Source organism: Taurulus bubalis (assembly GCF_910589615.1).
Source record: "Taurulus bubalis genome assembly, chromosome: 1".
NCBI classification, from domain to species: Eukaryota; Metazoa; Chordata; class Actinopteri; order Perciformes; family Cottidae; genus Taurulus; species Taurulus bubalis.
Genome location: NC_136589.1, coordinates 13,404,864 through 13,417,456, shown reverse-complemented (window position 1 = coordinate 13,417,456; position 12,593 = coordinate 13,404,864). Strand labels below are relative to the sequence as shown.

The 12,593-nt window shown below is 42.8% G+C and overlaps 3 protein-coding genes across 3 annotated transcripts in view; 2 read left to right on the top strand and 1 right to left on the bottom strand.

Moving 5' to 3' along the window:
- Positions 1-1,217, top strand: part of sash1b (SAM and SH3 domain containing 1b) — a gene marked incomplete at both ends in the record, with an annotated part of 47,542 nt that extends 46,325 nt beyond the window's left edge. The window contains 2 exons of the mRNA XM_079221722.1: positions 148-573; positions 1,141-1,217. Of these exons, the coding sequence (XP_079077848.1) occupies positions 148-573; positions 1,141-1,217 (503 nt within the window). The remainder of the gene's footprint in view (positions 1-147; positions 574-1,140) is intronic.
- Positions 1,218-2,810: 1,593 nt separating this feature from the next.
- ddo (D-aspartate oxidase) lies at positions 2,811-6,489 on the bottom strand. Its single transcript, XM_079218143.1, has 6 exons — positions 6,423-6,489; positions 5,975-6,065; positions 5,018-5,212; positions 4,724-4,832; positions 4,449-4,625; positions 2,811-4,289 (listed from the first exon to the last, which is right to left on the bottom strand). Exons 3-6 carry the CDS (start codon positions 5,187-5,189, stop codon positions 3,731-3,733), a joined length of 1,017 nt encoding a protein of 338 aa, XP_079074269.1. The 5' UTR covers positions 5,190-5,212; positions 5,975-6,065; positions 6,423-6,489; the 3' UTR covers positions 2,811-3,730.
- Positions 6,490-8,188: 1,699 nt separating this feature from the next.
- On the top strand, positions 8,189-11,798 carry zbtb24 (zinc finger and BTB domain containing 24; the record flags this gene model as incomplete). Its single annotated transcript, XM_079227522.1, has 6 exons — positions 8,189-9,002; positions 9,480-9,647; positions 9,952-10,035; positions 10,122-10,205; positions 10,279-10,360; positions 10,979-11,798. 6 exons carry the CDS (start codon positions 8,189-8,191, stop codon positions 11,766-11,768), a joined length of 2,022 nt encoding a protein of 673 aa, XP_079083648.1. The 3' UTR covers positions 11,769-11,798.
- Between the last annotated feature and the right edge of the window lie 795 nt (positions 11,799-12,593).

Here is a 12,593-nt window from a genome sequence, read left to right as displayed (position 1 = left end):
ATAGCATACATTAGATTTAGTTTTTGTCCTTTTCCCAAAAGCCACTCTTTTCCAACACTAAGCGCTCTGCTGTTTTTCCTCTCCAAATTCATGTCACAACTGACCGGCACCTACATGATCTGCACACACTTCACTTGTTTATTTCAGGAAGGGACAAAATGACGTCTTCATCCATGAGCAGGTCCTCCTCTGGTTTTGAGTCAAGCCACCTCCCGTCCCCAGAGCACCCTGCTCCCCCGCTAACCCTGACCTCCACCAGTGCTAGTAAGACTTCCCTCCAAAGTAAACCAGGATACCTGCTCTGCAGCCTATCACCCCTAAGACCCCCAAAGATCAGCTTAAGTCTCTTAAGCCCAGCAGAAGGTCGTCTTCCCAGAGGAGCCACAGCGAGGAGTCTGAGCTGCATGGAGCTAAGAAGAAACCCAGCGCCAGATCTGCTGAGGCGGAGTGTCTCTCTGCCGGTCCTCCACAGAGAGCAGGAGAGGAAACCCATCGACCCTAAAAACTGGAATCTGACCGCCAGTGTCAAGACTGAGGGGAGCAGACGGCATTCAGTAAATTCTCAAAAACACTGTGAGGTCATGTTTCCGTCCTCCCAATCTTCAACCGCAGTATACAATGCTGTGCTCAGCACTTTCAGCACAGATACAGCAAAAGTGTTTCCCCCTAAACAAGCAGAAATAACACACTTCCAGCTGCTGCCCACAATTTCAGCAGAAAATTCAAATCATCCTTTAACTACACCTTCCTTACCGAACCCACACCCAGAGCCTGTACGAACAGAGACTGCCTCCATGTTCAATTGCACAAATCAAATTTCGTCCGAGGACCAGAGGAGTCGTTCAGTTTCAGCTAATTCTGAAGCCCGACGGCTGAAAATGAAAAGAAATAAGACAACGTCCATAAACCCTGTCAATCTGAGTTCCCTGGAAGAAGAAAGGCTCCAGGTCCACATTAATCATCTGAAAATGGAGCCACTTTCTGACAGAGTGTCAGCCTCTGAAGCACAGTGAACCGTTACTTTACAGATGTTAATTGCAGCTGTTGGACGCTGACTATCTTAAAACCACGGTTTTTATTTTGGAATGTTTTAAAGAAGCAGTGTGCAGAATTCAGTGCCCTCTAACTGTGAGGTTGCAGATTGCAACCCACTTACTACCCCTCCACTCTCCCCTCATTTTGCCAGCGTTTCGGGGAACTACGTGGCCTTCAGGTAACTTAACAATACAAAAGGCTCTCTCTAAAGCCAGTGTTTGGTTTGTCCGTTTTGGACTACTGTAGAAACATGGTGGACTCCATATGTAGATATGAAGGGCTCATTCTAATGTATAAACAAAAAAGAGAAAAGAGACATGATTCTTATTTTCAGGTGATTTTACACGATAGGAAACATAGTTATGAATGTTATGTTCCATTTCTGCCAATAGATGGCTCCACAATCCAACACACTGGTCCTTTTAATACCCCATGTAATAAATACATGGGTTTTTTTTTCTGGTTTTTTTTTCTCAAATAACCAATGATTTCTGAAAACGAAACCATGGATTTGTAGTGTGCCATGACACATGTTCATCTGAGCGAGAAATGCAAGTGAAGAACTGTATCTTTGGTACATTTTTGCACAATAATTGCACAATAATCAGAAAGCATGATACAATGGATATAAAGCGTTCAGTGTTTCCCCTAGGTTTACAGCTTCGGGGCGACACAAACACTTAAAGCAGTGGTTCTCAAACTTTTTCTTTAAATAACATAATTTTGTGACTCCATCTGTGCTTTCATAAGTAACAGAATAGAGAAAATTGCAATCACTTTCTAGTAAATCAGATTGCTCCATCAGACTTTTTTATTTGTTTTTATTGCAATCACTTAGAACATTGAAAATAAAGTTCTATCTTTGCAAAACATAACTAATATTTAGTTACTACTAAATAACTCATTGTGGAAAACAATAAGCTATTTTTTTTTTGCCAAACAAAACAGAATGAGTGCAGATATGTGAGCCATCAGGTTGTATCAGTATTAGTGGCTGCAGTGAGCTGCTTTCCTCTGCACATCTTTTTAAAACGGGGTTGTAGATTTGATACAATTCATGCTCAACGTTGAGCTTAGATCCGTTTTCTGTTTTGAGACACGCAGCAGCAGAAAGGACGACATCACAGAGACTTCTGGCAAAACGCCAAGCGTAACCTGTTAACAACGTACCGTAACCATTTACCCGAAAGTACAGGCATTTTTCCATGTATTCATCAATGACTTAGTTTTATGCCCGTGTACTTTGTACTTTTGTAATATGTGAAGCCAGTAGGCTCATTCATTGTTGGGTAGAAGACACAAGCACTTTGGCTCTTTCACCTGGAGCAGGAGAGCTGCTCCGGGTTCAGGAGAGCTTCTCCGGTTGTTCCTCTCAGGAGAGCTACTGTTGCCATCTTCAACCTGGGAGCGTTTAAAACGCAGATATAGCGGTCTGCTTTTCACGCGACATATTTTCCGACGCTCTCTGTCCGCTGCTGTGTGTGCTCAGTGCTCACCTGTGTCTGTGCGCATCGGGGCGGAGCAGAGAAGAAGTGTTAACGCGACCATGTAGAGACATAAATAACAAGCTGTCGTGTGGATAAGATCAATAAAATATGGCCGTTTAGTTTGTTTAATAACAGAACAAGGTGCAGACCTGTTCTATAGGAAAGAGAACCTTAAATGACGACTTGGGATCTGGCGCTATTGAGAAAATTACAGGTGGGTGGGTGGGTTCTTCAGGGGGGCGCCCCGCCCCCTTATTATAACGGTAGGGGAAACACTGGCGTTGTCACTTCATTATAGGTTAACTGGGATTACACCCAACACAAATTTCCTTTTTATTTTCTTTTCAAAATCCTTTTATCAGTCTCGTAGAGTGAATCCTCCCTCAGGTAGTGTACCTACGGTTAAAGTTATGTTCATATTTCTAACCTTTCTACACCTCAGTCTGGTTACAGCGTGGTCGACATGGAATACCCATCTTGTTTTCAGATGTTCTCCATTCAACTGAATCCAGTTTGTAGAGGAGACTATAACTGAGTCCAGCGGCTACTCAAACATCATCACCCCACGGCAGTGAGTGGGCATTCATGGTTCATCAAACAATGACTTTACTAATAAAATGTTGATTTTACTGTTGATTTACTGCAACTCAACATTAATTTATATATATACATATATATAAAAATGGGAATTGAGTTGCTATCCAAGTCAAATCTAAATGAAAGTAGTGATAGCAATTAATGAAGCGCTGAAAAATATCACAATGTAGTTGATACAGTAAACTATTAGCAGTTCTCATCATTTTCCTGTTCATTCATTTAAGTGATAAAGGTTCTTTTGTATATTCTCTGTAAAAATTCTGTTAATTACTGTTCAACTTTCACATAAATAAATGTTGGTATAATTCAATTAAGTTCAGCACTGTAGTTATCTGTACTCAAAGGCAACTGTATTTAAGAAAAATGTTAAAATGGTATATATTATATAATTCTCTCATAACCAGTGCCAATTGTTCAGCAAAATTTATTTTGAAATACATTTCATCATCATCACACTATAAAACATAAAACCTACTGCAAATTCTCAATATTTAAGTGTTGATTAGTTGTCCATCTTCCTGCCAAGATGTCGTATTATTTAAGGATGTCTTATTATTTAAAAGTAAGTGTTATTGGCACAGGTTACAGCAGAATTTGATGGCAGACCTAGTTCACAGTTTAGCCTGTGGGGGCATCTCATGAAGGCACTGCCTCACCAGCCCCAGTGCGTCCAGGGCGGTTCCCCAGGCGAGGGTGACTCCCCAGCCTCCGTGGCCGTAGTTGTGGACCACAGGAACCCCGCGGCCCTGCAGCTGCACCACTTCTCTCTCTACCCTGGGATTCCTCCTGCTCGGCCTCAGACCGACCCACTCGCCGACAACTTTGGCTTTGCCGATGGACGGCTCCAGCCTGCCGCAGCGCTCCAGGATGCTCTTCGTATCGCCTTTGTCCACTTGTAGTCGCCAGTCCCCCTCCTGCCTCGTGCCGCCAATAGTGACGCAGTGTATGCCGGGGTAGATGTAGGTCTTTCCGTCTCCATCTCTGATGAAGTGCTGCAGCCAGGGGGCCTCCACCTTGAGGACCTGACCTCTGACGGGGTGCACCTCGTTGTCACCCACCAGCAGTTTGGAGCCCAGACCAGAACAGTTGACAATGATGTCATAGCTGTTGCTTAATTCCTGCAGACTGTTGACCTTCCTTTGTTCCACTTGACCTCCAGCTGTTCTGAACCTTTAAGAAACACGATATGATGTTGTTATAAAGAGCCTCCTCAACTATTCATCCCAGTGGAATCGAAATGTAAATCAAACTGCAATTATCTATAAATTATTTTAATTTACAACTTTTAGGAAAAGTAATAATGACCCAAGTTTAAGATGGAAGACAAACCTCCTCTCCAGCCACGGCAGGTAGCTGGAACATTCACATTTAATGGTGGTGAACGCCTGTCCAAACTTGTGATCGGGAAACCTTTTTAATTCACTGTCTGTCATGTACCGGAAAGCGATCACAAGCTCTGACCAGAAGGGTTTCTTATCAGCTGGAACGTCCTTGAAAATTTGCCAGCTGGAAAATAATCAAAACAGAAAACAATGGATGCAAAATGATCTATTTTAAAAGTGAGTATTCATCCCTTTTTTATAGACCTGTATAACAATTGTTACCCAGAGCTCAGCATTACTCCAGATTCCGATGAGTGTTTGGTTTGAGCAATATCCAACAGATGATCAAAGCTGGACTTGAACCAGCGTTTTTGTCTTTCCAAGGGAATATCTAATAGAGAAATGGAATAAAACACGTCATTTACAACAAGCAAAACGGTGTGCTGTGTATGTACGTGTAAAGGGTGGGGCTAGATTATGAGTTTAGGATGAACATTACTGTAAATTACTGAATGAGGAACATAAATATGACACGGTTGGTGTAATACATTTCTGAAGATGGAGCTTGTTGCATACCTGGAAACTGTGCAGCAAACAGGATCCCAGCAGCTCCATCACTGGTAGTGTGTGGACTGAACTGCTCAGCCAGCAGCGTCACGGAGCAGAAGGGAAGAGCCTCGGCGATGCAGACGGCCGTGGAGAAGCCGATCACGCCGGCTCCCACCACCACAACCCGCACACGTGTCATCCTGGACAGGTCTGCGTCTCAAACTGCAGGTAAACGGGTAGAGAACTGTGTCAAATGCTGCCCGTTTGCTGCAAGACGACCTTTGTATTGAATAAGTTTATCCACACCTACTAACACTAACCTTAACTGACTGCGCAGTCCAAGGTTCACCAATACAAAGCCTTAACTCATTGTATTATCGCATTACATTGTAAATGGCTGCAGATTGTTCCAGCAGTTTCTAATCTGGTGCAATTTGATTTTTCTTTGATGTTAAATTGGGTCATGTTGTTGTTTCTATTCAACAATTATCCACAAACATAAAGACGGCATTGGCTGATTTTATTTATATTTATCGTATTCCTCACTGTGACAATCTTTAAATTAATATTGGATACCATGCATGAGTAGAAGTAGCAGCCATACAACAATGTAAAAATAGTGAATAAGAAAAAAATCAAGCATTTAAAAGTATTGTCAGTATATAATATCTTATTCTGCACTAATAACTGTAGCTTTCGAATACATATAGTGACGTGAATAGTACTATATTTCATTCATTACATATGCTCAATTTTAAAGTGGCATGAAAACTGGAACACACAAAGTACAACGAATGTTTAATTAAGTGCAGGCAGTCTGACCGCAGACTTTTTAGAAGGTATGTGCGCAGGGGCCGTCAACAAAGAGCAATGCCGAAAAGACTACAAACGTATTCAATAACTCTTGTGTGGTGTAGTGTCACCAAAATCCCTTCAATCAACCAACAACAGTATGCTGCCCTCAGTATATGTGCTGTGACACACCTTGGCAGTTAGACAAACTCCTTCTTGACATCACGACTCTGAAGACAGTTGTCCGTTGTCCACAGGTTTATTGACGTAAGAAAGAGTAAAACTAAAACACACAAAAGGCATAATGAATACAACTCAAATGCTTTCTCATTAACCTTATACATACACAATGTCAATATACTGACTCTTCAGTGACATACATTGCTTTGTTTTTAACCGCTACTTTTTATGTATTCACTGGTGATTTACTTACATATGTTCCTGTAAACCACTGTATTTTAACATATCAACTATTTATTCATATTTACTTGTATTTATTGTCATATGAACTTTACCAACAGTCAAAGCGGATTAATGACTCCATGGACTTTGTGCATAAAACTTCCCAAAACTAAACGTTGTCACAAAAATAATCATCTGCGATCATAAGTAACAATAAATTAAACAAATTAATACATACCAATTAATTAACATACCAACTGGATTGGAAAACTACCGAAAACAGCAGTTCTGAGCCATGTTCTCACTTATTCACTTCCTGATTATAAGTCACCTGACAAGTTACAGGACATTTCTTGTTTCAAAATAAAACGTGTTTCAAAATAAAACGTATTTCAAAATAAAACGTAAAATGTTAATGTTTAAATGTTAATGTTAATAAAACGTAAAATGTAATCAGTTCTTCACTTGCATTTCTCTCTTGTAATCCCGGCCGTGCCGGGATTACATTTCACCCAGATACAACAGATACGTTTTTCTGATTGGCTATTCGTGTCGCCCATCTCTTTTTATTGATTGGCTGGGGATTCGGGGGAGACGTGCCTGATTCCTCCATGGTGAGGGCAGCGCGACCAGGTCATGTTTGCGCGCTGCAGCACATTAAATAGCCTAGAGTTTTTTTTCAGCGTGAGAAATACGATGTGTGGCGGGAGGGTGTGACTTAAGACCGAAATGTGTGACAGTCACGCTCAATGCGTGACACTTGAGAGCCCTGCATATGCAACCCCACCAAGAATAATTCCTCCTATACTTTGTGATCAATATTGCTCATCTGATTGTGTATATATTGTATTTGCACCTTTTTATATCCGTTTTTGAGACTGTTGCGGCTTACTAAGTATCTTCTACTGAAGGAAAAACACCTGCTGGTTTCATAACTCTCACGTGACTGTCGTGTACATAGTTTCGTTCGTGTACCTGGAAGGAGCTCGTGCAGCCGTACGTAAATCTCGTCGGAATCTCAGCTCTCGCGATAACTCATTCACATTCACCCTCTCCGGTCGAAGTGAAAGGTAAGGTCCTAAAAGCTCACTACTATGTTGAGTTACGCCGCGTGTTGTGCGCTCAGGCTGCGTGGACGATGTTACAAACAGAAACGTCCTCAGTGTAACACATTATTTCATCCGTGGACGTCGTTATTTCCGCTAGTTTCTGACGCGCTGCGGCTGCATTGTGTGAGGCGGTGCACGTTAGCTTGCTTGCTAACGCTCAAGTGTTTCTGCAGGGTTCAGCTGTAGTTTGGAGACCAAACACGAGTTAACTTTGTATGAATGTGGTGGCGTTAGTGCACAATACTTGTAGAATACGTGCACTAAGTAGTGAAAGGTATAGTCACGTGCATGTAATATTATGTTATGTTTGCAAGCTTTATTGATCGATCAGCCATTAACAATGTTGTCATTTATGAGTAAAATAAGCTCTTGGAAATGTGACGTTTCCTTTACTAACTTGCATTAAATAATTTGTGTTTTGGACTGTTCAGATACACAATATGTATTATCCCCTTTGGGTCATAAAAGGCGTTTTTAACGGTGTGTAAACTAGTTTTTTCATTATCAATTAATCTGTTTATTATTTTTTAGACTGAAAGTAAAACATTTAAATATATTCACTTTACATTAATACGAACGCAGATAATTTTTCATATAAAATCATTAAAATGCTAGATAATCAGATGTGTTGTTGATCAACCAACCAATTAAGTGAGTAATACTTGCATCACTAAACTACACCATTAATCATTTGTTTCAGCCCTTTAACAAGAAGATTTACTTAATGTTTCCACAACCAAAAAAAAAAGACAGTTAATTGATTAGGCAGTAAAAGTTGTAACTTGAAAAGCCCCAAAAGAGTGCATGCTTCCTGTTTCTTTCTGTCATCTGCACCCTGTTTTAATAGTTTCCTTTCATTGCCTGCAGGAACAGAAGTCACCGTTTGGAGGAGAAGATGTCCCAGAAAGCCACAGACAGGACCTTATCGCCTGTGGCCCTCCATTCAGACTCTCATAAGCAGAGCATCCTGAGCAAATTTGACAAGCTCAGGAAAAGGGACCTCCTGTGTGACATCACTCTTGTCGTGGAAGACGTGCACTACAAGGCGCACAAAGCCCTGCTGGCAGCGAGCAGCGAGTACTTTTCCCTCATGTTCACGGCAGAAGATCAGATCAGTCAGTCGACCTACCAGCTTGACGGCATGGCGGCCAAGATGTTTGCAGCGGTGCTGGATTTCATCTACAGCGCCCAGGTGTCCGTGGAGGAGAGCGCCATGGAGCAGCTCCTGGCCACGGCTCGTCTCATGGAGGTCAACGACCTTGTCAAGGTGCTCAGTCAACTCTCGCACTCTACTGCAGCGAATAGAGACGAGGAGGGAGAGGTCGACCCAGCCGCGGCTCCGGATCTGTCGAAATGCAAAAGAGGACGGCAAAAAAAGATTGTGCCTGTGATTGAGTTGGAGGGTGATAGTGCGACCTACGAGAGCTCGGAGGAGAGGCCGGCTGGACGCGTGGACCGTAAGGATGGAGTTGCAGAGTCGCACGCTAAAGAAGATGCCGATTGCAACCAGAGCCGGAAGAGCAAACGCAAAGTCAGGCCGCCAGTGAAATACAAGAGCTACAAGGTGTGCATCGACACAGCGGGGGGGGAAGAGCCCGGGAAGAGAGGAAGGAAGAGGAAGTACCCCGACACTGAGCCCCGATGTGAGGACTGCGGAAAAGTGTTCAAAAACCACCTGTTCTTGAAGATTCACCAGAGGACTCATACAGGTAATCTGTGAGTTATGATTCATGGCACAATGATACTCATCCACATTTTGTGCAGCCAATTATACAAATAATTGATATATATATATATATTTTTTTTTTTACAGTCAAGGTATAGTGTGCTATACAAATATATTAATGTTGTATGTCATAACGTCAGTCTAGTATGGCAAAAAAAGTTATTTGATAAAGTTCTTAGGGGCCTCACCCCTTCTATCAAATAATACATATTGATAGCAGGTGTCTAGTCTCATTAAAGGTGAACCTAATCTAAGGTAAATCAGATCTAGTCTCATTAAAGGTACGGCTGGTTTGGAATCGCAGCTCATTTGTATTTATTTTTTACAAATGTGGTCTAATTTGCATACTTCTTGGTTTCATGAACACACAGCGATCAGATTAACCTCAGTGTTGCTCCTCGGACGGTGGAACTACCTGCATGTACACCTCCGTCACTGTATTTCCTACCCGTTTCCCCAGGAGAGAAGCCTTTCCGGTGCTTGGTTTGTGGAAAGGCTTTTACCCAGAAGCACACTCTGCTGGTTCACCAGCGCATGCACACGGGAGAGAAGCCGTTCATCTGTACCGTCTGCAGCAAAGCGCTGTCCACCAAACACGCCCTCCAAGAGCACATGAACCTCCATGAAGGTATACAGTCAGTTCTTCATTCGCTATTCTTTGGATTTCACCCAATGTACTGTGTATTTTCTCATGATTATCTTTTACCCATCTTTAATGTCATAGCATATGAATCCTGTTTTAAACCAGAAAATTACAGTACGTTTGTGATTGAGTGAAATATAGTTGGTCATCTTTTAAATCAGGACAGCATTTTCAGAAGTCAAATTAATATTGATGACTATGGAATTGTTTACTTTATTCACATTAAACACCAAATCCGGTCGTCTGTCAGTGCCTTGTTCTCTACATTCCTCCCTACCTGCGTCCTTAGGAGGCAAATCCTTTAGCTGTGACAAATGTGGGAAGACCTTCACTCAGAAGAGGCAACTCAAAAGCCATTACCGAGTTCATACAGGTGAGAATCACTTCAGCACCCTCATTTTCAAAATAGTCACTCTAAAAGCATAATCTTGTATTATTTGTTCTTGTTTTTAATTAAAGGCAAATCTCTACCAGAATGTGCTCAGTGTCGTCACAAGTTCATGGACACGGCTCAGCTGAAAAAGCACCTGAGAACTCACACAGGTAAAGTCAGACGAGCTGTTGAACCTATTCTGTTCTGTGAAACTACTTGATGACATAACTGATATCCTTCCAGGGGAGAAGCCGTTCACCTGTGAGATTTGTGGGAAGTGTTTCACAGCCAAGAGCACTCTGCAGACTCACATCAGAATCCACAGGTGAGAAGAATATATCGGACCAAAGGGTCGTGAACGTTTTCTTTAAACAGCTTTAATTGATTTGTAGTGTAAATTATGAACAGAAGAGGAAAAAGTATTCAGATCCTTTTCAGTACAAATAGTATGTTTAAAAAATATAAGAGAATGCTGGAAAACTGGAATGAGAGCGCAAAAGCATTTAATGTACTGTCAATCATGGCTGTGCGCTAATAGCATGCTTAGGTCACGAGGAGACGGTGCACTTTCTGTAGCTGCTGCTGTGATAGGATGAGGCAGTGGACTTGTTCCTGTACAATCAAAAAAGTATAATATTTGTAATCTGCCTCAGCAGTTTAGAGGGAAAATGTCTCCTCGGTGAAACTGCAAACAACTGACATCAGAAATGTGACAACTGGTTTAATCTTTAAGAAAGTGTTGAATTGTATATTCTTAAAATGTTTTTCAATATAAATCTTCAACTTAAAAGTAACTTCAAACCAAAGCTGTCAAGTCAATGTAGTGGAGCAAAAACTACAGTATTTCATAAAGTGCAAAAAAAATAGTTATAGTACAAATTGATTATTGCAGCATTAACATTGTAAACGAACTTTATTAAAATCAAAATGTCCCTTCTTTCAGAGGAGAGAAGCCGTATGACTGCACCATCTGCAACAAATCCTTCTCGGACCCGAGTGCGAGACGACGACACGTCGCCTCTCACTCGGGGAAGAAGCCCTTCACGTGCTCCTTCTGCAGCCTCTCGTTTACGCGCCTGGACAATCTGAAGACGCACACCAAGTCGCACAACAAGGAAAGAGGAAGCGAAGCGTCGTTGGACGCAGCACCAGAGGAGGCGCGCGGCGTCCTGCAGCTGCAGCAGTACCAGCTGCCCTCCGGCTCCGAGCAGGAGATCCAGTTGGTGGTGACGGGAGACGTGGACAACATCAACTTTGTGCCGGGTCAGAACCAGGAGATCAGGATCATCGCCACAGAGGGGGACGCAGCGGACTCGGCCCACCCCCGACTCACCCTCCTCGCCCAGTCGTCGCACCAGAACGTGGCGGCGGACCAGAGCCCTCAGATCCACTCTCTCAGTATGCTGGAGGGCACGATGACGCACCAGCCGGAGCAGATGCACGTCATCACCCTGAGTAAGGAGGCGATGGAGCACCTGCAGGCCCACCACGGGCCCCCGCAGCTGCAGGTGGTGCACCAGCCCATCCAGCACCTGGCCGTGGCTCAGGGACCGCTGAGGCGGGAGCAGCACGGCCAGGCCGCCATCCACATCAGCAGCCAGAGCGGCCAGCCCATCTCCATCAGCCAGACCAGCGAGCAGATCTCCAGCCACCACATCCAGGGGCAGACGTTTCAGATCCAGGCCGGGACCGTGTCCTACCTGTACACCACCGGGCTGCCGCAGGAGAGCTGAGTGTGATCATGCTGCTCCCGTACCGCCGTTATTGGGGAGATGGTCAGCAGAAAAACAAAATATAAGCTTTTTGTTGGAAAAGTAAATCATGTTAAATCTAAATAATGGACTGACAATACCTTGGTTTAGTGGGACATTTTATTATCATTACTCATTTGATGTGAGACTGAAATATGGATCAAAACTGTATAATGGTGCTGCTGCACTGTCTTATGAAGGGAAGACGCAAATACAGTATATGACTGCAAGACATTCTTAAATATTGTGGCAAATAAAGGCCTTGTTGAATGACACAATTCTTATTACAGTCTAGCTTCAACAAATATGACCTGGTTAAAGCACAACTGTAGAACATAGAGTAACGCCTGAAAGAAAAGTTGGTAAACAAGTTGTTGCTCTTCAGGACGAGTCTCACGGGTCCGGTAGCGTCTCAGCAGTCAGGACACGCAGACGAGACGGTTCCTGAAACGACAACGGATGATTTGAACAGATTCATTCTGAGACTAACAGCAGTTTGACTCATTACTTAATGTTGAATGTATCTTTCAAAACACATTTCAGCTCATTTTTGTCTGAATAATCTTAGCAACAAGGTCCATTGACGAGCTGCTCTGGAGCTTTTGATCGTTTCACATGAACTTGCGCAGTAATCTTTACATTTTTGAATGACCCTCTATACCAGTGGTTCTCAAATGGGGGTACGTGTATGTGGAGGCACTCAAGGGGGTACGTGAGATTTTTTTTTTTAAATCCATTTAAAATTAGCATCCATTCAGAAATCCTTTAAAATATGAATATCGTTAACGCTGTATGTTCATAAACTGA

Coding starts and splice junctions, on each gene's coding strand:
- ddo (XM_079218143.1), bottom strand. CDS start 5,189: ATGACACGTGTGCGGGTTGTGGTGGTGGGAGCCGGCGTGATCGGCTTC. Junction 4,626..4,723: donor GGAGTAATGCTGAGCTCTGG/GTAACAATTGTT, acceptor ATTATTTTCCAG/CTGGCAAATTTTCAAGGACG. Junction 4,290..4,448: donor CTGCCGTGGCTGGAGAGGAG/GTTTGTCTTCCA, acceptor TGTTTCTTAAAG/GTTCAGAACAGCTGGAGGTC.